This window comes from Osmerus mordax, chromosome 5 (assembly GCF_038355195.1).
Source record: "Osmerus mordax isolate fOsmMor3 chromosome 5, fOsmMor3.pri, whole genome shotgun sequence".
NCBI classification, from domain to species: Eukaryota; Metazoa; Chordata; class Actinopteri; order Osmeriformes; family Osmeridae; genus Osmerus; species Osmerus mordax.
The window spans coordinates 14835717-14859153 of NC_090054.1; the positions used below are offsets into that span (position 1 = coordinate 14835717).

Sequence of the window (23437 nt, forward strand, 5' to 3'; positions counted from 1 at the left end):
AAAACATTACAAAGAAACACAAGTGCATCATGTGATCCTCAACAGAGGGGAGACAGTCAAATACAGCCCGCTCCTCCAGCCAAATTATGAGGTGAAGAGGGGGTGAAAAGTTTGGTTTGACAAATTCTGTGACAGGTCGTTTGATAGTAATTCAGCAATTATATATGTAATCATATACATAGAGACTGTAGACTGTGTTTGCTGGCAGAAACAATCACAAGCTCATGCTGTTACCAGGTTTTTATGATTGTAGGATTGTCCTGGGGCAAAGCTACAAAGTCTTCCTTAGTGCAATCGATGAAGATTCTTTAAACGTTTTTTTTATTAACACTTTATGAATTATTATTTTCCATAATAAAATTGTACGATTCTTAGAGTACAGTCCTGTATTTATGTCGGCACAAGTTTCCCTTTCAAATTCTCAATCATCCAAAGACTTTTTCGTACTACCCAGGGTCTGAATAGCTTGATTATTGCAGTTTATATTCCATCTAGATTAGCATGTAATGACGCAGTTATACGCTAGTACAAAAAATGTAACCATCACTGGAATATGGATGGAAATAATGAACTGGACTGTTGAGTTACTCACTGAGAGGAACCAATCACTTTCCTTTCTTCCCAGATATGAGATAATGAAGGAGGGATGATCAGGCATTATTTATTTCACATCTCCACAAAAGATGGCGGATAGGGTTGATAGGTCTGAAAGAAGACACATACAGTATATGCTGGAGCAGGCTGTGAGCTGTTCGAGCTACTCAATGCAATGTTACTTTTGAGGACAAGAATGACTTTATATTTGCTTAATCACTTTTATCACACAGAAAACTAACTCCTTCAAAAATAAAAATAAATCCTACTGGATCTTTCCCACCCTGTAAGCCAGTCCTAGAGTTTATACAAGTTGGCATTTGACCAAAGTGGCTAAACATGCTGAGAAGACGCTCCCTACTCTTTCTTCTGGGCAAGGACTGACACATTCCTTGTACGGTAACTAGGACCCCAGACTTAAGGCTAGATCTAGGTCCCAATGTCAAAATATTTAGACTGAAAGAATGCTAAAGTGGATTTAATAGTCAACAATGCTTTCCATAATAAAAGACTCAGTTTGGTTTCTAAAGAGGTGTAAATCAGCAGAATAAAACTACTTTCAGAACCGAATGGCACACTTACCAGGCGATGTACTGGACTACCGTACTTGAGTGTGCGGCATTTTTGTAATGTCAAAAGTACAGATGCTTTTTAATGTCATTGTCCTTCATGCCAAAAAATCAATTCAGTATGGATCTCATTATAAGCAGAGAGAGGTATTGTGGTTTACTGTACACTACACACACACGCCACATATGGTTTGGGTTTCAGTTGGGGTCTATCTTGGGCTCAAGGCCTGACTAAGAAATTGTTCTGTGAAGAGTATCTCTTATGTGTGTTCATTTGTTATGGCAGCTATGTCCAGTTACATGAGATGTTTGCAAAAAGTTACTGTCAGCAACCAAAAAGCAATTGAACCGCTTGGATTGGTTGTATACTTTATTTTCAGTCCAATGGGGAACATTTCATCTCATCATCTCAATGTACATGTTCAGATGTCACGAGGGGATGAGTGCAGCTTCAAATCTGGGAGATACTAACATGATGTTGATTCTCTGGTCTACAGAGCATCAGGACAAAAGCAGCGGGGCTGGGGCAGTTTAGAGTAATCAGTCTTTACTGCAGTGTCAGTGATAACCAGGACATCACATCTTACTGTATACCTTGTGGATGACTTGATTTTGTCGTGTCAAGGTTGGTGACTGGTGATTGAGATGGCTGTTACCTCTGCAGCTTTGTGTTCTAATAGCTGTCAGGGTCTGGTTTCAAACACATCTTGCATTAAAAAATAATCCCTGAACTCTCGTCTCTGATTTAAATGGAAAGGAGTGTCACATTAAAAGCAACATAAATATAAAATTCTCTCCCAATGAACTCACACTGACAAAAAATGTAAAACAAATGCATTGATTTATAACACTTTAAAATATTCTCAATCCTAATATTTGTCCAAACTCATTTGTTTCAGATACAGGCGATATTTCTCAGAAGAATGTAAATGACTAAATGTAAATGTAAGAATACAGTACATGAAACCAAATATTTCAAGAAAGAGAAGGTACTTTTTCATTTGAAGTTTTATTGTTTGCATACAGTGGGATTTCCATTCTGCTGCTAAAAGCAAATCAGAAATTTAACCACATAGATTCACATCTAACATAGTGTTAGTGTTTATCCTTAATTGGAAAATAACCTTATAACAAGATTATTTCTCATCATTGATATTCTTATTCTCAGGGAGAATCGGTGCATGCAGGGTAGAGTTTCTACTATGGTACAGTGCCGTTCGGCTACAGTTCCATGCAATTCACAGATGTTCACATTGACTCAGCGTTTGTGGTCCATTTGATGCAACACAACAAGCCAGATGGTCCCACCAGCACAGCTCCAATCCTCAGACGGCAGCCACACTGCAGCCATCCAGCTGGGGACACAGTGAAGGCGATGGAATGGGAAATAAAGACTGCTAATTATTGACTATTCTGCAGTAAACCATACAACAAGCATCTGTGCCCTGAACTCAATGACTGTGATGGTTTTGGAGGTGAAAACGTGTGTCTTTCCAGTTATCCTAAAATGGAACTATCTTTAGTTTCAGAGTATTGACTATTGACTTGTTTTCTGGCTTGTGTCCAGTATGTGATGTTTTGTCGTGTTCACACCCTGGCTGGGCTGAAAACAAGGCTATTGCAGGTCCACATTGAGAATTCCAGGGATCATTTGTCTTGCCCGTTGACCTTGAATCCCGCCAGCGTGTGTAAGGGTGCATGGGAACACAGCCCTGTGTTTACAGTCAGGCAACCCCCCGTTCGTCCACTTTATAAACTGTTCAACACCATTCCAACAGCCAGTTTAGACCCTGTAAAACATTTCTGAACTAGTGTCTGAATGTTATCCCTGGGCTAAAAGTAAACTGTTCATGAATCTGACGGAGCAGTATTCTTTTGAAGAATAGTGTTCACAATGTACACGTTAGTGTTATTGACGATATAAACACGAAGCGCTGTATAAACCAGCATTCCCACCGCAGACTCCATTTGCTTCACTCCATATATACTGTTGAACTCAAATAAATCTACTTCACTGATGTATTATCAGTTCTATGTTCTCAGTAATTAAACCATATTCAGAGACTTGAAATCTAGGAAGTTTGTTTGGGGCGAGGTCAGAGCCTCGAGAGTCAAAGTTACTTGAATCTGGCCTAGCAGTGTCAACAGCTGCTCTCGAGGTAATATAATAGGGGTTGCATAATATCAACATGTGCCAAGTCCAAAGACTTTACAATGTCACATTTGACATTCTCATTAGGGAAGTTCCTCCAAACCATACAAATAATATTTTGCCAAAGCAGCTGAAATTAGGCTTTGGTACAACTCCTTAAACTGTAAGGAGTAACCATAAGGAACCGTGTTTTGTATGGGGCAATAGTGTCTTCTTTACTGCCTGCTTGGATTTCTGTGACTCACTGCTCGTGTGACATGGACGGGGGTATAGAACCGAAACAGCCATCTTTCCATTCTGTGATAAATCACTGGTGGGAAGCAAAGGCATTGAGGGTTGGAAATGCGATAGAGAGAGAGAGAAAAGATAGATAAAGAGTGTGTGTATGACACAGAGAGAAACAGACAGAAACGGGGTGATAAAGACACCCATTTTTTTTCTGTACTTGCAGAAACAACTTTTGTGTATACTATTTTATACATCCCAACATGTAAGGACATGTTTGGTAAGCATGTTATAGAATGTTTAAATATAGCGTTTACAGCATAGGCTACAAGTGGTTATTTCAATCAGCATTCGTCCTCATCTATGTCGTTGACTGAGCGGTTATAGCCCATTCGGTTTTAGCTGTCCTTTGTATAGTCTTGCATGTCAGAATACCTCCCTTGGGCCAGCAATGACTGAAAAGAACTATTATAATAATATTATTGTGGCCAATGAGATGCATGGAAAACAGTTGTTAGGGATTTTCTCATTTCTCGGAATAAAATGATACGGAGCTCAAATGTGATTTTCATGTATGTGTAATGCACGGAAAGGGATACTATACTTTAATTTGTTTAAAATAAAACCAATCAAACAGTAGTTGGTTTCACAGGTTGTTTAATGTCAAATATAGTCTCTGCAGTCTAGTTTAATCTGTGCTGTATTGTACTTCGAAGTAATGAATTTCATAAAACAAGTTGAAAGAGAATTTCTCCTAAGTATTGATTTCTCTGCGACAGAAACGGATGTTCTGACATTGGCTCTGACACCCAATCAAATAAGCTCGACTTTGAGGTGAAGGCCATTCAAAATCAGGTTGGCAGCAGTGCAGCACTAAATACAAATGAGTTTAATCACTCTCTCAGCTTCACACACATACAATCATTCACACATACACACTCTTAGTAAACCTCTTACCACAAGCCAGGCTGGTGGTAAGAGGATTAATAGATAATAGATCAAGTAACTCTATAAATAGGAGAGTGAGAAAATATAATTTAAGGCATACTACGTTTTTGAGGATTTTCATTTTATAAACAGACATGATAAATTCCAGTATTGTGATTGTGAAAACCTTGCAAGAAAAATAAACTGTGGGGTGACTGCTCCATCTAGTGGAGTATCTATCTGTTTGGTCATGCAGAGTGAGTTTATAGCAAGGTGGACAGAGCACATTTCTGGTTTCTGGTATTTGATCATTGGCTCTGTCTATTCAAACATCCTCTTTGGGCACACTGATCAAGTAATCCGCCAAGATTATTATCATTGGTTGCCTGCTGTTCCGCTTCAACCAATGTTAAGAACCGTAAATCCCAGTAACAGCTACAATGCCAAGGAAAACTTTAGTCTTTTGCAAGAAAGACTTTTCAGTCATACCATCAGGAATGGGACAAGTGCTCACCTGTCCTAATTGGCTCCATTCCAAGCTGCGGACAGCAGCTTCAGTCAGGTGGTACACAACAGCCAGGGGTTGCATGCTACGTCATGTTCAGTAGGGCATCAGATTACTAAATCATGTGAATTGGTTTGCTAAGATGTTTAACACACTCCAGGCATTGCAAGATCTGGCAGGCAACTGGCAACATGGGAAACCTTTAAAGTGTTAAATTTCAGTTAACCCCACCCATAGGTGGGGTTAACCCAACCTGTAATCAGCTAACAGTAGGATCAAATCTAACAGCGGTCCAACCTGAAAACGCACTTTCCACAATAGACTCTTGATTTATTTCAGTTCATGCGAAGTAGTTTGGGATTTTGTACCAGAGAACGACACAGTGGTTGAAAATGGCATCCAGACATTCTTTCCCTGAAGAGGATTTCACTTGTCCTGTGTGCTTTGATATCTTCGACCATCCTGTCATCCTCACATGCAGCCACAGTTTCTGTCAAACATGTCTTCAGGAATACTGGAAAGAGAAGACATTTCGGGACTGTCCTGTTTGTAGAAATGTATTTCTAATGAACGAGCCTCCCTGTAATCGGGCTTTGAAAAACATTTGTGAGGATTTTTTGAAGGAGAGGAGCTGGAAGGTTCCAGCAGAGTGTGAGGATTTAGTGAAGGAGAGGAGTCGGAGCACGTCAACAGGGTCCGAGGTGCTGTGCAGTCTGCACCATGAGAGACTCAAGCTCTTCTGCCTGGAAGACGAGGAACCCATCTGTGTGGTGTGCCAGACTTCCAGAAAACACAGATCTCACGGCTGTATTCCATTAGATGAGGCTGCTGAGGATCACAGGGTAAGAGGATAATTTTTTTGGAAAATCTTTGAAAATGGTCTTTTATTTACTAGTGAAATAACAAGTATGTAGTTGAGGTGTTTGACATTTTGTACAATTGGGTTTTAATAATAATGTTTTTCTGCACACTGATCGTTTGCAGTGCATCTGTAATGGCCGTTTTTTGTTTGCAGAAGGAACTTCAGACTGCCTTAGAGCCCTTACAAGATAAGATAAAGGACTTGAATAAAAGCAAGAAAAGCTGTGATGAAACATCAGCTTACGTTATGGTACTAGCTAAAAGATCATTAAAGAATGGTTTATCACTGATTATAGATACACGCAATATTAAATACAGTATATATATATATATATATCGTTTTTGTTGAGTTTGCACCAATATATGTTCTCCACCTCTTTTACAGATCCAGATAGAAAACACAGAAAGGCAGATCAAGCAGGAATTCAAGAAGCTTTACCAGTTTCTACAAAACGAAGAAGAGGCCAGGATTGCAGCACTGAGGAAAGAGAAGGAAGAAAAGAGTAAAAAACTGAAAGAGAAGATTGAGGGAATAAATAAGGAAATAGCATTAATTTCAGACCAAATGCAAGCCATAAAGGCGGAGCTGAAAGCAGATGACATCTCCTTTCTGCAGGTAAGCATTGCTTAATTTGTGCATTTGAATAACTCATTCAAAATCCACAACATTGCATGGCTCATTAATCTTCTCTTACTGTGTGTTCTTCTTTAGAACGTTAAAGCCACCAAGAGAAGGTAAATCAATTCCTGAGCTGCCTTTCATATCTATTCTCTCTTTGGTTCTTAACTCATCCCATCTACAACGTTGTCTCATTCATGCATGTGTGCTTCCAGAGCCCGGTGCATACTGCAGGTTCCACAGCTGGACTCAGGAGTGCTGATAGACATGGCCAAACACTTGGGCAACCTGACGTTGAAAGTCTGGGAGAAGATGAAGGGAATGATCCAAAAAAGTGAGTATACAGATGTTGCAGATGTACATGTTATATATACAAGGATCCTACCTTGTGCGTTTGAAATATATATACTATCTTATTAGTACATTGCTTCTGTCTTTGGTTTCAGCTCCTATAATATTAGATCCCAACACAGCCAACCCCTGGTTGTCCCTGTCTAAGGATCTGACCAGAGTGAAACACCAGGACAGATGCCAGCAGCTCCCTAACAACCCAGAGAGGTTTATGATGTACTATAATGTCCTGGGCTCAGAGGGGTTCGTCTCAGGGAAGCACAGCTGGGAGGTGGAGGTAGGGGACCATCCTCGGTGGACTATGGGAGTGGCTCAAGAGTCGGTAGACAGAAAGGGGGAGATATGCATAACGCCTAAGTATGGAATCTGGCCTATACACCAGAGGACTGGGGAGTACAAAGAGGCTGAAGGCCAGGCCCTCACCCTAAGGAGGAGACCCCAGAGGATCCGAGTTCAGCTGGACTTTGACAAGGGCGAGCTGTCCTTCCACGACTCCAAGGACATGACTCACATCTACACCTTCAAACACAAGTTCACTGAGAGAGTGTTCCCATTCCTCTCCGTTGGAGCAGCTGGTGATGCCAAAACCTCAGACATACAGATCTGCCAAATATAGAATCCAAGTTTCCATACTAGTAAATTCTAGATGTCCCTAATAAGTAAGGAAAGTCTAAACTTGTGATTTACATGTCTGCCATGTCTCTGACAGTAATGTCATCCAAGTGGGTGTGTTTGTGAGTGTAAAAATAAAATGTCATAGTCATTGCAACAACGCAACCTTAAACTAACTTGTATTAAAACTGTAACAAGTGTCACTGGTCCTTTATTTCATCTCCATTATAGTTGTTCAGCGCCAGATCCTTTGTCAAATGGCACTTTAGTTTAGTATATTTACAACAGCGGCCTACATTATGTTAGCCTGGCTCTGCCCTCCTACGTACTTCTGCTCAATCTTGTCAATGGAGCGAGGCCAGACTCTCTGTACAAATGCAATGTACGAGAGTCTGGTTAGAACCAGGCTAACATTATGTCACCTGGGCAACACTTTGGAAAGGCATAAAATAATTGGTCAGTCTGTAACACTTAAACACCGAAGGGGTGTGTCACAAAATGTACTACTCCTCCCTATCCTCAAACAAGCGTACTTATCGCATTTAAGTTTGGGTTATGTTTGAGGGTGTGGGTTTTGAACTTTTCCTCAAAGGTTGCCGCTACAGGACAGTATGTTCATTCTGTATTCGTATTCTTTGTTGTTGTTTCTGTTTACAGTTTGAAGGTAACTTCACTCGCCTCCTTTCGTATTGGGACAGCAAGCACTATCACTTTGCAGGAAGAGCTTATGCCTATTTATGTTTTTTGAGGAATCAAATCAGTGGTGATCAAGTCGAGGTGACATTTTCTGACTGATGGGACACATCCACACACACAGAATACCTGTCCAACCACTTTTCATTTCCTTGAAACACTCCCACACATACCTTTTGGAGACAAGTTCAGCACACAGAATGTATTCTTCGGGTGATCATCAACTGTATTTGAATTTCTTCTTCACACTTGGAACCAAACTAAGAAAACATGATCAACATTCATTTTCCAAAACCATTGTGTTGAACTGATACACAAGAAAGGAGGGAAAACAGATGAAAATGGCTTCCAGATCATGTCTTCCCGAGGAGGATCTCATCTGTCCTGTGTGCTTTGAGATTTATAAAGATCCTGTCGTACTAACATGCAGCCACAGCTTCTGTAAAACTTGTCTACAAGACTGCTGGAATGACGAGTTCAAGGAGTGTCGAAATTGTCCTGTATGCAGGAAAAGGTTTACACTGGCTGAACCTCCCTGTAACCTGGCTCTAAAAAACTTGTGTGAGACACTGGAGAAGAAAGGCTCAATAGTTTTAACGGAATCTGAAGTGTTCTGCAGTCTACACAATGAGAAACTCAAGCTCTTCTGTCTGAAGGATAAAGAACCCATCTGCTTGGTGTGTCAGACCTCCAGAAAACACAGATCTCACACATGTGTTCCAGTAGATGAGGCTGCCCAGGATCACAGGGTAAGAAAAAAATTAAATAGGTAATGATAACTATGTGATTTTGGGGGAGCTTTTATTAAAAAAAAGACAGATTTGTCAAAGTTTATTGTAGATATGGTCTCGATTACTACTTCCTTGTCATACCTGTTGTAACCATCTATAGACTGTCTTGTGTCTTGCAGCCTCCCTCTCTCCAGATAGTTTAGCAACGATGCTATTAGTTCCCAACATGCCTTGCAGCAGGACAAAGGGGAGGGGGGGGGGGGGGGTGTTATAAGGAGCATTGTTAAAAGTGTACATGCCTTAAGATTTGTGTTTGTTCATGGTTGAGAGTTTTTCTGGTTCCCTTACTCTAACAACTGCTACAATACTGATTAGGACTGTAAACTTCTGCCATGTGTCATTGCAGGAGGAGATTCAGACTGCTCTGAAACCAATGGAGAAGAAGTTAGAGTACTTCAAGAAAATCAAACTAACCTGTGATAAAACTGCAGGACACATTAAGGTGTGTTTGCTAAAGTTATATTCAACAGACATTAAATCTTCATGGCACAATGATTTTCGTTAGAGCTTTCATACATTTTAAATATTTACAGGCATTATACAAACAAATCATTATGTTATTACAGATGCAGGCGAATTGCACAGAGTGCCGGATCAAGATGGAGTTCAAGAAGCTTCACCAGTTTCTACAACAGGAAGAAGAAGACAGGATTTCAGCGCTAAAGAAGGAGGAGAAGCAGAAAAGTGAGAAAATAAACGAGAAGATTAGAGGAATAAATAAAGAGATAGTATTACTTTCATGCACAATCAAAACCATAAAGGAGGAGCTGAGAGCAAAGGATGTCTTATTCCTGCAGGTATGTAATACTCTTGATGTGATCTATTACACTCCATTCTCACTTTATGGCATGTCATTGCATGAAAAGGTAATTAGTGACTTACTGTGTTATTTCAGAAGTTCAAAGTCACAGAGGAAAAGTAAGTACATTTACAATCCTACTCTCTTAGATTTCTCTTGTAATCTAAATAATAAACAAAACTGATTATGAACTTTCTTCCAGAACCCAGGTCAAACTGCTGGATGCTCCACACCTAGTCTCAGGAACACTTTTAGATGTGGCAAAGCACCTGGGAAACTTGACCTTCAGAGTCTGGGAGAAGATGCAGAAGATGGTTAAACACAGTAAGTACTGAAATAAAGATTACAGATGTTTTTTATGTTGTACTATTCTTGGTATACAAAACTAATGTCCAACCCCAATCCAGCCATACTGCATTATGTTATTACAGGTGTAGAAGCATACTGTCCAGAATGTCTGATGAGTAGATTGCTCCTGTCCTTGTTTTTGCAGCTCCTGTGATTCTGGACCCCAACACTGCAGCCTTCTCTCTCTCTCTGTCTGACGATCTGACCAGTGTGAGACAACTGGACTCAAAGCAGCCGGTCCCTGACAACCCAGAGAGGTTCACGGAATATGCTACCGTTCTGGGCTCTGAGGGGTTCAACTCAGGGAAGCACAGCTGGGAGGTGGAGGTGGGGAACAACCCAATATGGACTTTAGGAGTGAGCGAAGAGTCTGTGAACAGGGTAGGGGAGATAAAAGCAGGACCCGATTATGGACTTTTTGCTCTGACGAAAGATAACGGCACATTTACGGTAGAAGGTTGGACCCTCACTCTGCAGAAGACACCGCAGAGAATCAGAGTGCAGCTGGACTTTGACAAAGGGGAGCTGTCCTTCCAAGACTCAAAGGACATGACTCACATCTACACCTTTAAATCTAGGTTCACTGAGAGAATGTTTCCATTCGTCTGCATTGGAAAAGCTTGTGATTCCAACACCCCTGACATACAAATCTGCCAGTCAGAGGTGTGTCTGAAGGTAATGCCATTCAAGTGGCTGTAAGTGTGTGTGTACAGAATGTGTTTTTGGTTTCAGTTTGTGTCTACGTATTTTTTTCAATCTGCTAAGGGAAGCGGCAAATGTTCTATCTTAAATGTTTTCCTGTTTTAGATTAACACAAAAATATAACCCTCTGTAGTTATATCATTGGGAAACTCTGTGATAGATCTGAAAGAGGACATTTAGACTGTGATAACCTCATGTGGTCAATCAGAGAATCCTTTTTGTTCGGGAGCCCCATTTTATTTGGCAAGAGGTAAAGCAAGATGCGGACAAAAGGTTTGACACTAAGCCAGTCACATTCCCACACACACACACACACCCATACACAAAACACACACACATACAAACCTATTCTGTACCTGTCTTACCGGTTTTGAGGTTCTGTAAATACCTCTCATTACTCTACTCTAATCAACATAGATTTATCTAGCTTCCTACATAACACAATGTTGATCACATATATATTTAAACAGAAACACATAATCACACACTATAGTGTGGTGTGACTATGCAGTCAAACCACTTATTAAAAAAATTATGCTATTCCTTGATTTGTTTCTGCAGAAGAACATTCATCTTAAAATATAATCCTCTACTTTTTACAATTTGTAATTCTTGATTTCATCATTACATTTTTTTAAGAATTCATACTGTGCTAATATAACTTACGTAATTAGCATGAGTGCAAATAATCTGTTAACCTGAATGTACTGTTGACATTTGACATTTAGTCACTCTTATCCAGTGCGACTTACAGGAAGTAAGTACAGGGACATTCCCCCGATGCAAGTAGGGTGAAGTGCCCAAGAACACAACGTCATTTTGCAAGGTTAGGAATCGAACCGGCAACCCTCTGATTAATAGCCTGATTCCCTAACCGCTCAACCATCTGACCCCCCACTGTCTACTACTTCTCTACTACTGTAGAGAAGCACATCCATTAAACATAGCTATAGACTTCAGAGAATGCCGCATTGCTTTTCTGTATAACACCAAGTCTTTCAAGTCAGCAACTTAGGAAATGTGATTGTGTGAAGAGAGGAGCTTATGTGTTTGGCTTGTATATTTGTGTGGGTACATGTGGACATCTCTACACTTACACAGCCTGACCAGTGCAGTTCCTCCTACTACCACAGGAGGGCTCTAGAGAATAGGGAATAATGCTATGATGAGTAAGATCCACCAGAACTCATTCCTTGTAGGTACATCATGTCCTAGGCATAACGCTCTCCACAACACAATGAATGAATTTGCTCTTTTAAAAGAAATCACCTTTCTTTAACACATCTGTTACTGTGACATGATGATTTTAATCATTTCATTCATTTGTGTAAGATAACTGGGGACATCTGAGGACTGAAACTGAAAATGCCATTGGAACTGTTTATACTAAATGAGTGCTTCCATTTGAGGACAGGAGTAAAGCAGAGTGGTTCACCGACATGAATATGATGATGATTCAGAAAACCATCTGCTTCAGGGATATCATCTCATTGTCGGTAATCAAGGCATCCATATTGTGTTCAGCGGTTAGAAATGGCCTCCTTAACAGTGAGAGAGAGTCTGTTCACTCCACTCACACTGCTCTCCACGATGTAACAGACACTCTTTACACTGCCGGAACTTTCTCTCTCATCAAACGTTTCACACAGTTAACAACCAGATCTCTGCCTGCACCCGGGACCAGCTGAACAGCACAGTCTACTTTCACCAGGTTTGCAATCTTGTTTGATTGCTTTTACCTGGTGAGGCAAGAAAATACATCTGCCCAAGTTAGCATTCTAACCATTTACATTTACATTTAGTCATTTAGCAGACGCTCTTATCCAGAGCGACTTACAGTAAGTACAGGGACATTCCCCCGAGGCAAGTAGGGTGAAGTGCCTTGCCCAAGGACACAACGTCAGTTGGCATGACCAGGAATCGAACTGGCAACCTTCGGATTACTAGCCCGCTTCCCTTACCGCTCAGCCACCTGAACCACTGGTGGTTCCTTTATTGTTCATTCTGTCTCCAAATTTCATTGGTTTTACAACATCCTCAAGGGGTTCCTCTCATCTTTGCTGCGCTGACAACACTGAATACAAACACCTGGGCAACTCCTCGACACGGTAACATTCAACAGTGGTATCTCACTGTTACCCAATAGAACAGGTACATTTGATATGTATGTGAGGGAAAAATAAGCCATAAGCATGGGCTCATATCTCTGACCCTTACAACATGTTTATACTGTATTTCTTTATATGGCCTGGCACTGGTATTGCTGATGCCACTTGATGTCATAGAAGACTCTACAGACATATGGCTGGGATCTACAGTAATTCTCTCTCTCTAGACAAACATTTGTATTCTAAGTAGCTTTGGATAAAACTGCTTAATGACTAAAACATCAAACATAAATGTGCATTTGATCAAAGCTGTCCTTCAGTCGTCCATTTTCTCTTTGCTTGATTTTTGAAGACACTGATGTATAGCTATCTTGGCTATCTTGACGATTTTGATACGCTCCCAGAATAGCCACTTCATATAAGCAGTGTGCTGAAACGGAGGTTTTAATGATATCAGTGGAATAGTGACAATGAGGCGTGGAAGGTGCTGTGGTGCGCCACCCCCATAGACGGGAGTTGAAAGAGGACTCCAGAGCCTGACTGTGTGGTGGAGTGGATGAGAGAGAGAGGGAGGCAGGAGGAGAAGCAGCAGGAGACAAGACAGAGGTAAGATATCTTGCTTTCTTTAAAGAATCTTCTGGTAGCCTTCCTGAGGTGGGACTTTGAGCTGTGTTGCATGAAGTTGTTTTACTTACATGAGCTGTACAGTCAATATGCACACGCACATTCAATCAGCAAAAGTACTGCATATCCACCATTTTCTGCTGACTATGAAGTAATAAAACAAAACCTTTTGTGAGGTACAGTAGAAGTTTAAATTGATATAGCATATTGATTGTTTGGACAGGTTTCATGGCTACTAAACACAATGCAAAAACCATGTGCCTTCTATCACCATGTATAATACTGTACTGATTATAGATGTAAGAGTTAAGTGCATTTTCATATTTTACTGCTTAACCTTTATGTTGGTTCAGTTGCTCTAAGATAAAAGTATTAATACTTTTTACAGCATTCAGGCCTCCATGTTGTTGAGTCAATCTCCTGTGTATGGAGTGTGTGGAGGGAAGCTGTCAAGAGCTCATCCCACAGGAAGTGAGGACTCTGGTTTCAGTTTATTCCTGGGTTCTCTGTAACTTCCTGTGCAGGCTAGTGTATCAGGAAGGGATTAGGTCATGTTTCATGCACACTAGATATGATTTGGCAAATTCATGAGCTTGTGAACTGATGGATTCCATTAAGGGGGAAGGTGCCTTCAAAGGAAAACACCCAGTGTTGCTAATGTTGTCAAACCATGATTGATTGGAACACCACAGGCCTCTTACTTTATTAGACACCATTAGAGAGGATTGGCCACTTTTGAAGGTATACGGTCAAGACATTTATTGCACAGAATTATGTATAAAAAATAAGACTCATTGCAAAATAGGTCACATACATTTAACATGAATAAATTACATAAATAAATTACATTAACACTTTTTGTTAAACAAAATACTGTGTACAACATAAAGCGATAAACAGAACACAATGTGTTTTTACTACTGACAACTTCGATACAAAAATACTTGATCAATGTTTACAAAACAGCAAAATGCATCTTATCATCTAACTTGTTGGAGTACTTTCATCAGACATATTAAAAGTACATACACATAAAACCTGTACATAATGTTATATTTCGTCATGCCTCCTGATTTGAATTCAACACTGCTGAATATCGAGTTTATTATTCAAGTCTTATATTCAAGGGCATGTTTCTCAACAGTGGAAAACCAGAAATTCCATTTTGGCCTGACATGTTGTCAAGATTAACTTTATCAAGAAAACTAACTGGTGGATCTTGTTTCTTCTTGGATAATAATATGAAGATACCCGTCCTAAAGTAGATCTTGTTCAGTAATGAGCATCAGCAGACTGATGAAGATTGGAGACATGTCCTATGGATTTGCAGTGAAGACATACATGGATCTCAGTATCCCAGGGTTTTTTCTCCATCCAGCCTTCGCCCTGTTGTTCAGCAATAATCCACTTCATCAGTACAAGGCCAGGACTGTACAGTATCAGGACTGGCCCAGAACAACATTGGGACTAGACCAGGACTCCATCAGGACTATTGTGGGACTAGACCAAGACTCCATTAGGACTATGCCTCCTTGTCACAGCGTGTCCCAATGTTCACCCATGAACAGACAGGGTGGTCTCCCCATGGTCCTCCACCTCTCCAATGACTCCAGTTGGTCATTGAGGCAGGGCCAGTGATTAAAAGTCTGGCTTTCCCCGTCTGTGGTAGCAGTCAGTGACCTGGGGTTGAACCTATATCACTTCAGTGTTCAGTCTCTTCTTTTCTAACTCTGGAGCCGGCGGGGTATGCAGAAAGCTAATCTTACACTCCGGCTCCCCAGTGACTGAATGACTCTGTGTCGGGCACTGGTTCAGCTGGGAGGGAGTGCCACAGCGGCAGCGGGCACAGTGGTCCTGCCAGTGCCCCCTGAGCACCAGCCCGGCGGTGAGCGCCACCACGGCCAGCGTCATGCCCCCCAGCACCAGCAGCACGATGAGCTGCACCTCCGACAGGCCTGTTGAGCCACGCTGAGTCACCACCTCTTTAATCTTGAACAGCCTGTCCCCTCCACTGGCGGCCCCCCGGGAATGGTTCCCCGAGGTGGGCTGCTGCGGCGTCACTCCGCTCTGGCCCCCTCCGCCCCCTGCCCAGCCGTGAGAGTTCCTGATGGAGGCGTGGGAGTCGGGGCTCTGAGAGGCGGAGCCCTGGTCCCTCAGCGGCACCTCACAGGTCCTGCCTGTAAAACCCGTCAGGCAGAGGCAGTGGAAGGTACTGGCGCGGTCCAGGCACCGCCCGCCATTCACACAGGGCTGGCTCGCACAGTCGTCGAGGTTAATGGTGCAGAAGCGGCCGGCGAAGCCCTCTGGACAGAGGCAGGAGAAGCGGTTGATGCCATCCAGGCAGGTGGCACCGTTGGCACAAGGGCGCATCAAGCAGTCGTCCATGTTGGTTTCGCAGCGGCGGCCCGTGAAGCCTGCCAGGCAGCGGCATGAGAGCTCGGGAGAGTAGCCACCATCATCCTCACACAGTCCGCCGTTCTTACATGGCGACCTGCGGGCAAAAACAAGGATAATCACTGTCGGCCTTCTGGGAGACGCTGAATACCCTAATGAAGACCTCTACCATTCATTCTCTGATCGATTGTTTGTCGAGATGTTTCACCGGTGTGGTTTGTAAGCGGTTGTAGGGTGTTAAAATGTGTTGATTTCTGATTACACCCAAACAAGCCTTGATTTGGTACCTTATGTCAAATCAACCTTTGGGCAAAACCTAAGCCTATGGTTTCCTTGGAAACAGGTTAAGCAGTGATTCGAGGGCTCCGGGGGAGCTGTCGAGCTAAAGTAGGATTTCTTTTCACAGAGGCCACTCATTGGGCCTTTAATGAGTTTCATAAAATCACATGATTGCCCTCCCGTGGATACAGATTGACCAGGCTGCTACATGGCCTGTGCCAGTACGATTGCATTTGACTGCCATCAGGGGACCAGCTGGAAAAACATGCTGTCAAAATGTTTCCCATACACACACACACACACACACAGGCACCCACACAGACACACACACATCAAGTGCTCTCTAAAAAAGATTCCTGTCATTCACACACAACCACCTCCCACCACTTTGACATGCGAGATTTCCCATTTGAAAACCGATGATGCTAATGAATTGCATCTGTTAAGAAATGTGTTCATAGATTCGCAACAGGTGTCTGAACAATATGCTCTGCATGATATTTTCCAAAAGACTTACCTGGTTTTCTGACAAGGTCCTGTTTTCAGCTCACAGTTCCTGCCATGGAAGCCATCAGGACAGAGGCAAGAGTATTCTCCTGAGTCATTGGTGAAACAAGTGGCTCCATTTTGACAAGGCTCCTCCCTCGAGCACACATGTATATCTGCATCGCAGCAAGAAAGTTCAACGTTGACACAGTCAGTAGAGTTGAGCACAGTCGCAAAGTGTCAGCTGTGAAGTCATTTGGACAGTCCTAAACATGTATCATTGCTGATGATGATGTCGTTTTATTCACCTTTGTCACAGAAGCGTCCTACCCATCCCGGCTCACAGCTGCACTGCCAGGGTTGGTGGCAGGAGCCATGGACACAGCCTGGCATGATGACACACATGTCACACAGCGGGCCCTCCCAGCCCGGATCACACCTGGCAAACGACACTCACCGTCACTATCTTCCCACAATCTCTTAAGCTCAACATTCTCTATAAAATCCTTGTTGTACTTCATTGTTGAATAGGGGATGTCGTGTATGGCCCAGCAGTGGCAGTATCAATTCTAGCCACGAACACAGGAGGGCGCCCATACTAAACTAAATAATCTTGCAAAGTATTGCTCGAGACTTAAAAATATATACTATGTACATGTATTTTTAAGATTCGTGCACTTGTCTGGTGAGCCATGAGGGCGCCCCATTTCTCAAGACTTTAAAGATGTACACCATTCCTCTCTTTGATACAGTACTCCCTACCTTCTTGGGAGATACTTGACACCAGTAAAATATGAGGTCCTATGATAGCTTTATAGGTTGGTCATATATTGGCTTTCCATATTCAACATATTCAGACACTGCGGATTTATGGAGCCAATCTATTTTCTTTAGACACATGCAACATATAACGTATGACGTAAGATTGAGACAAATCAAGGTTCTTCTTACCTGCACACCTCATTCTCGTCACACCGGCTGTTTGTCATGTTGCACGTGCAATTCCCAGTAGGAGAAGAGAGGAATGACACACCTGAAAGAGAAAACATTCCCCTGCTTCAGTCACTCGACCAAATACATGACCCACACTGCTTTATTTCAGTCCAATCCAGTAAATCCATGAAACCATGAATGCATGTACTCAGTCTGTGATATTGGTTGCCAAATGCAAAGTTTAAACTGCATTCATCCATGAAGCTTGTTCAAAAGCACGGACCTTCCTGCTGTCGATAGGGACATCTCTTGTTTCAAAACAAAGACAAGCACAGGGTTTGTTCAGGGCTAATCAGATTCATGCCACCAGTCGTTGAGAGCTGACAACGGCCAAGGGGTGTTGCCAGAAGGAGCCTTGATTGGATGACAGCTGCTGGGGCCCAAACAGAGAGAGGATTTCAGGCTTCTGTTGGGATCCCACAACCCCTGACGCGCCGGCTGTGGGCGAGCCACGTGTATTTGGTGTGTCTTTACAACAGCTTGTTGTCCACCAGCATGGCGGGAGGACGCCTTCGAAACAGCTGGCGGAATCTATACATGACCACTGGTGCCCATTCTGACAAGAGCATCTTGTTTTGAAGTTAGTCGTGCCCAAGTGTGCATCAGGCATTGCCCATATGAATGAGTCACAGGCTTAATTGGAGTGTCGTAGTTGGTCATATAGAAGAATGAATTTGCCTTTAGGCTATTGCTTTTATTGAGATAAATAAAGGCAACCTTCCATTAGATGATTCATCTTTCCTTGTGTTGTGTTGCCAGTGTTGTTTTTCTGGCCCCAGGCATACCTGTGTGTGTGTGTGCTGTCTGCACTCAGTCTTTGTAAATAGTGGGTTATTGGCTGGTAGGGCTATGACTGTGCGTGTCACAGCAGGGAGCATGAGGGGAGCGCGTGCAGCGGGAAGGGAGGAATGCTTCACAGTCATGTCTCCGCAGCTCTGGCTCTGTCCAAACACAACTGGAATTCATAATCGCTCCTTGTTATACCTCCCACAGTTCTCCAAGCACTCTCCGTGCACTGACCTTGCACATCATGAAGAGATGTGCTCAACTATATAATAGATGAAACAATGTCTGGAAATGTGTGTTCTGTAAAGAGTTCCTTCCCGCCAATTCATAAATAGAAAGATTCCTTGAAGAAAAAGGTTGGGGCTATTGATAATGACCACTTCTTTGCAATTGGATAATATAGTTATCCTTGGGTTGCATCCATGTTCACAGTCATTTACTTGAGAGCAGGAATGGCAGGCATTTTCCATGGCCAGACCAGTGGCCTGCAGTAAGCTTTGTGGCCGTGGGAACATACTGGACTTTGAACAATGAAACGCTCAGCTTTCCTCTCCACCGTCAACAGAACAGCTGAGACGTCCTAACCGTTATCTGAGAACGGAGACGCAGCCCCCAAAACAACGACACGAAGAGTAATCTCTTAAATACAGACAGCTGGGAAAGCCTAGGATTAGCTTGTGTATTCCAAACAGGGAGGCTATAAAACAATCCCACGTACAATGGGATAGCCTACCACAGTAAGCCGTTACACATCCACAGACCTAATTTATGGTGTGACATGGAGGAAAGAAAAAGTGCATGAGGTGCTGCACGCCGTAAAGAGCTGACGTGTGTATCGTCTTGGATTTAGGACCATATCTGATCGAACCGGACAAGTCATATTTATTCAGCATAGCATGTTTATTTACTGATCTGGTCCCATTTTAGTGCCGTGTTCCCACCAAGCGGCTGTGGGAAAAGGGATCTGATTTTGTAAAAGGGAGAATTGGCGCAGGTGTCTTGCTGCTCCTTAGCATGTCCTGTAATACGATGGGGGGAGATCATGTCGAAGCACCTGGAAAGTTTTGGAAGGTCACAGTAACCTGCCTAAGCTTTTGGGTGAAAGCACCCAGTTCTGGAAATTGCAGAGCAGGAAATAAGTCTCCAATTTCCGCTCTCCCTGGAGGTAAGGTAGAAAAACATTCAAACTTTTCATTACACAACTGATGAGTTACTTTCAAGGCCTCTAGTGTAGTCATGCCGACTGGAACCCAGGAGGACTGACAGGTTGTGACATCAGAGCATTGAGTCAGCCTGCCATGCCAGTGTTACTGTAGCCAGTAACATCCAAGTGACATTTGAAATGACCACGAATAAAAAGAGAAATAAGAGACCGAGAAAGAGAGAAACAGATTCACGATACTACGCAGAATGACCCTGTATAGGCTGGTGTACCGTTAAGCAGACGTTTTTAACTGACACAAGGAACCTGTAGGAACCTGTAGTCCTATCTAAAGTTAGTGGGAATCAAACCGACAGCCTTGATGTGGCAGGCATCATATCCAAAGACATGGGTAGCCAGACAATGTGACATCCGTCCTCAGGGAGGGACAGAGCAGGCAGGCCATGGTACACAGCCGTCTGAGCACCGCAGAGTGGAGACAGACTGATGAGTGCCAGACCACTGAACCTGCTTTCCAAGGTCCAGGTCTGAAACAACGAGCTGGCTGCCTCTCATTTCTACCAGCCACATACTGTGGGCCGTTCCCAGTAGGCCTGTCTGCCCAGAACCCCAGCCCTGGTTTAAGTCTCAGTGTCTGGGATGGGCTCTCTCTGCCAACGCCTTCCTGTTCAGGATTGGAACAATCAACAAACAGCAGTTCCAGGAAAAGACCCAAGGCTTAACCCCAGAAACAGGCAGTGTCCAGGGTGATGGATACTGCTGGAGGCTCGTCGACCAAAGAGATGCTTGAAATTGGGACTCTTGAAAAAGAGATCATTTTGAAAGAAGCAGTGTATTTGTGTCAATTTGCGCTTTCTAATGCAAATACACATTATTTATTTGTTTTGTTTCCTTATATTCTGTAAATGAGGCTGTTTTTGGATGTCAAACCCACTGGTTTATTTGTACAGTCCCAGAATACATCAACATATCTAGAGCACCAGTCATGTGAGAGTACAGTGTAAACAATAGCTTGAATATACAGTACTGTTTTGTTCTTGGAAATTCTATGCCATGATTGTTCTGAGGCCAGGCCTTGAACTGTAGGGCCTTGTCACCAGCTAGTTTATCACTCCTATAATATAATGACCAGACCACCAACTGTTCAACAACAGTGTTCTTTGTTTGGAGTGGTATTCTTTAAATGCCTGTGATTGGTCGCCTTATCAGGAAAAACAGGTGCTTTTGTGTTTCATGGCCCGCCCCCTCCATGTGGGGTCATAAGCAGGCTCCCTAGCGCCCCTCAGGGGGGGTACCACCTCATTTACTGGTTGCGTTGAGTTCCTTCATGTTAAAAACCAGAGAGATCTAAATTTACCCTGCCAATGAAACCCTATCCCTGAAACTCTCCCCTCCCCCATCAAGTCCTCATCAAGTTGCCCCAACGTCTTCCCTGGCCTGTGCCAGGGTCAGTGCCTTGGTGCCAACTAACCACACAGGTTTGGGTTTCTTCCATTTTGATCCATCCCCAGACCGGCTGTGTGTCTGCCGCCAGGCCTCGCGCTGCAGAGTGCGTGCAAGCATATATGTGTGTCCAGATCAGAGAGGAAGAGAAGGTGAGGAAGGAAGGAAGGAGGAACTGAACAGGGGTTGTAAGAAAAGGCGGGTGAAGGGGGAGGGGGTTTGGGGAGATACAGCACCAAGTGTCTCAAGGAGCCGTAACCAGACCCCTCCCCAAAAAATAAATTTGATCTGGGTATCCACTCAGCTGCTGCCGGCACTAGAAAAATATTTAGGCAGCGAGAGCCTAAAGAGGATCCTGCCGCCTTATCCCTCTGGCTCCGGGGCTTCTGGGCAGGCCAAGGCCCGGGACTTTATCCTTAGAGGAAACTCCCCCTGGCCTCCAGAGGTCAGACACCTGTCCCCTGCCACACGTGTCACACACCTCCTGACACTGTGGCTCTTATCACATCATGACTCCCCTCTGCAACCCCAGGGGCCTGCAGCAGAAATTATTACATTCTTTAACCAGACAGGAATTTCACAGCTGAGTTCACAAAGAGGGAGAGAAGTTTTTAAAAAGGGCTCATCTCTCATCTTTAATTGTGTACAGCCGACTTGCACAACGTTTATTTGAGATATATGATGTAGTTAAAAAATGCTGAGGTTTTAATGGAATGAAGATAGGTTTTGTGTTTCTCACAGTTTTTTTATTATCTTTTTCTCCAGCATGTTAATCCAAATCATCTTTTTACTTACTCTGAAAAATCCAAACAATCTAAATCATGCTAAATCAGAAAATGTCAATGCAAGGTATTCTGTCTATACTGTGCTGTTGTGGCTGGCAAGTCATGCGGCTCTTACCTTGACCCTGGGATTGGTTGAGGAGCAGGGAACAGAAGCAGCTCCAGAGCAGCAGAATGATTGGTTCTCTTTGAGGCATGACTATAACAGCAAGGATCTGGAAAGCAAAGCAGATTTTTTTCCACTTTAGAACTTTGGCAGGGTTAAATCTTTGACGATCGTGTCGAACACACATACGCTGGAATCAAGCGTTGGTTGCGTGGGTGAGTTCTGTCTTGGGCTCGACATACATCATGACCATAAGGTAAACAGGCCAAGGGCCACAAAGGGATCTGGAAAGGTTACAGAACAGGAGTGAAGCATTCCGACTGCGCAAGGCTCGCAGGGTCATTACAACTTGGCCCACAAGTCTTATTCCGCTGTCATCATTTTGATAAAGGGCACTTAACCAGGTGTCTCAGTGATAAATCAGGCTGGCCATCATGGCATTCCAGGACATGTGTTGGTCCTGGAGAGAGACACCTCCAACTGCTGCCGATGCCTTAGAAAGAGATACTATGGCTACAAGACAGATTATTTTTACTAGTCTGAAGTGTTGCTTGGCTGCAGTGGGGGATTTACTGAAAACCAAGTCGTCCTGTGATCCTCTGATACTTCCTAATGAGACAAAAAGAAGGTCGAGTATGAGACGAGTTTGATTCTTCGGTTGGCCATTTTTTGAGTTTAATGTCCTATACCCAAAGGAGTGGGGTGTATTTACAGGCATCTCCTTCTCTGCAACACCGCCCCCCCCTCCCCCCCACCCCAAATCAAACACAGCGCAACATGATCACCTCAACAGGGAACAGACACTCTCTTCATAATTTAGGAAGCATCATGAATCTTTTACGTTGGACATATTCAACAAGACCGCACCACTCCTACATCACTCTTCTCCTGTCAAATTCAATTGTTTATTTCAGACGCTACAGATACAAGTACATATATGAGCTTTTAGCTCAGGTGTCCCTTACATACTTCTGTTGCTTTTCTTGGTAAGGTAAAAGAGCATGGTGTGTTCTGGCTTCTCTTCTAAGAAGAAGACTGCTAAAACCATTAGGAAAACCACAGTATGCAATGACTCGAGTATATCATGTTGACATGACCCCCCACTGCACTTGAACTAGAACTTTTGATGTCCACCTGGCAATCATCCATACCCAGGTCAATCTAAAGATCTTATTCAGATGAAGGTGCCGACCTCACTTTTCAATTAATCTTTAAGTTAACCTTTCAAGTTCTCCCAAGAATTGGACTAGTGGGAAGCAGAGAGAGGGGGGGGGGGGCGGGGGGTTAGGGGGGGCCAGGCGGTCTATTCCTTACAGTCTATCCTTGGCTGGACTTTTCATATCCTGCCCGGTAATCTCTCAATTGTCATTCCGGGATTGTTGAGATGGAGGTTTTGAATCCGGCAGCCGGACAACAACTGTGCCTCCCCCCCTGTTCCTGTTGCTGTGGTCTGATGCAGCTTTCTCCTCACCTTGCTAATGAGAGCACACACTGACAAGGCTTTGAACGTGAAACCCGAGAGCAGC

General features: G+C 43.2%; 3 protein-coding genes across 3 annotated transcripts; 2 read left to right on the forward strand and 1 right to left on the reverse strand.

Moving 5' to 3' along the window:
- The first annotated feature begins 5247 nt into the window (after nucleotides 1-5247).
- On the forward strand, nucleotides 5248-7576 carry LOC136942970 (zinc-binding protein A33-like). The gene is made up of 6 exons (XM_067236047.1): nucleotides 5248-5814; nucleotides 5988-6083; nucleotides 6219-6449; nucleotides 6546-6568; nucleotides 6668-6786; nucleotides 6899-7576. Exons 1-6 carry the CDS (start codon nucleotides 5365-5367, stop codon nucleotides 7417-7419), a joined length of 1440 nt encoding a protein of 479 aa, XP_067092148.1. The 5' UTR covers nucleotides 5248-5364; the 3' UTR covers nucleotides 7420-7576.
- Nucleotides 7577-8294: 718 nt separating this feature from the next.
- Nucleotides 8295-12464, forward strand: LOC136942991 (E3 ubiquitin-protein ligase TRIM35-like). The gene is made up of 6 exons (XM_067236090.1): nucleotides 8295-8857; nucleotides 9246-9341; nucleotides 9466-9696; nucleotides 9795-9817; nucleotides 9901-10022; nucleotides 10192-12464. Exons 1-6 carry the CDS (start codon nucleotides 8444-8446, stop codon nucleotides 10743-10745), a joined length of 1440 nt encoding a protein of 479 aa, XP_067092191.1. The 5' UTR covers nucleotides 8295-8443; the 3' UTR covers nucleotides 10746-12464.
- A 1768-nt stretch (nucleotides 12465-14232) lies between these two features.
- dlk2 (delta-like 2 homolog (Drosophila)) lies at nucleotides 14233-22226 on the reverse strand. Its single transcript, XM_067235701.1, has 6 exons — nucleotides 22209-22226; nucleotides 21924-22020; nucleotides 17591-17672; nucleotides 16948-17078; nucleotides 16671-16815; nucleotides 14233-15971 (listed from the first exon to the last, which is right to left on the reverse strand). The coding sequence occupies exons 1-6, from the start codon at nucleotides 22224-22226 to the stop codon at nucleotides 15173-15175; spliced, it is 1272 nt and encodes a 423-aa protein (XP_067091802.1). The 3' UTR covers nucleotides 14233-15172.
- Nucleotides 22227-23437: the final 1211 nt, after the last annotated feature.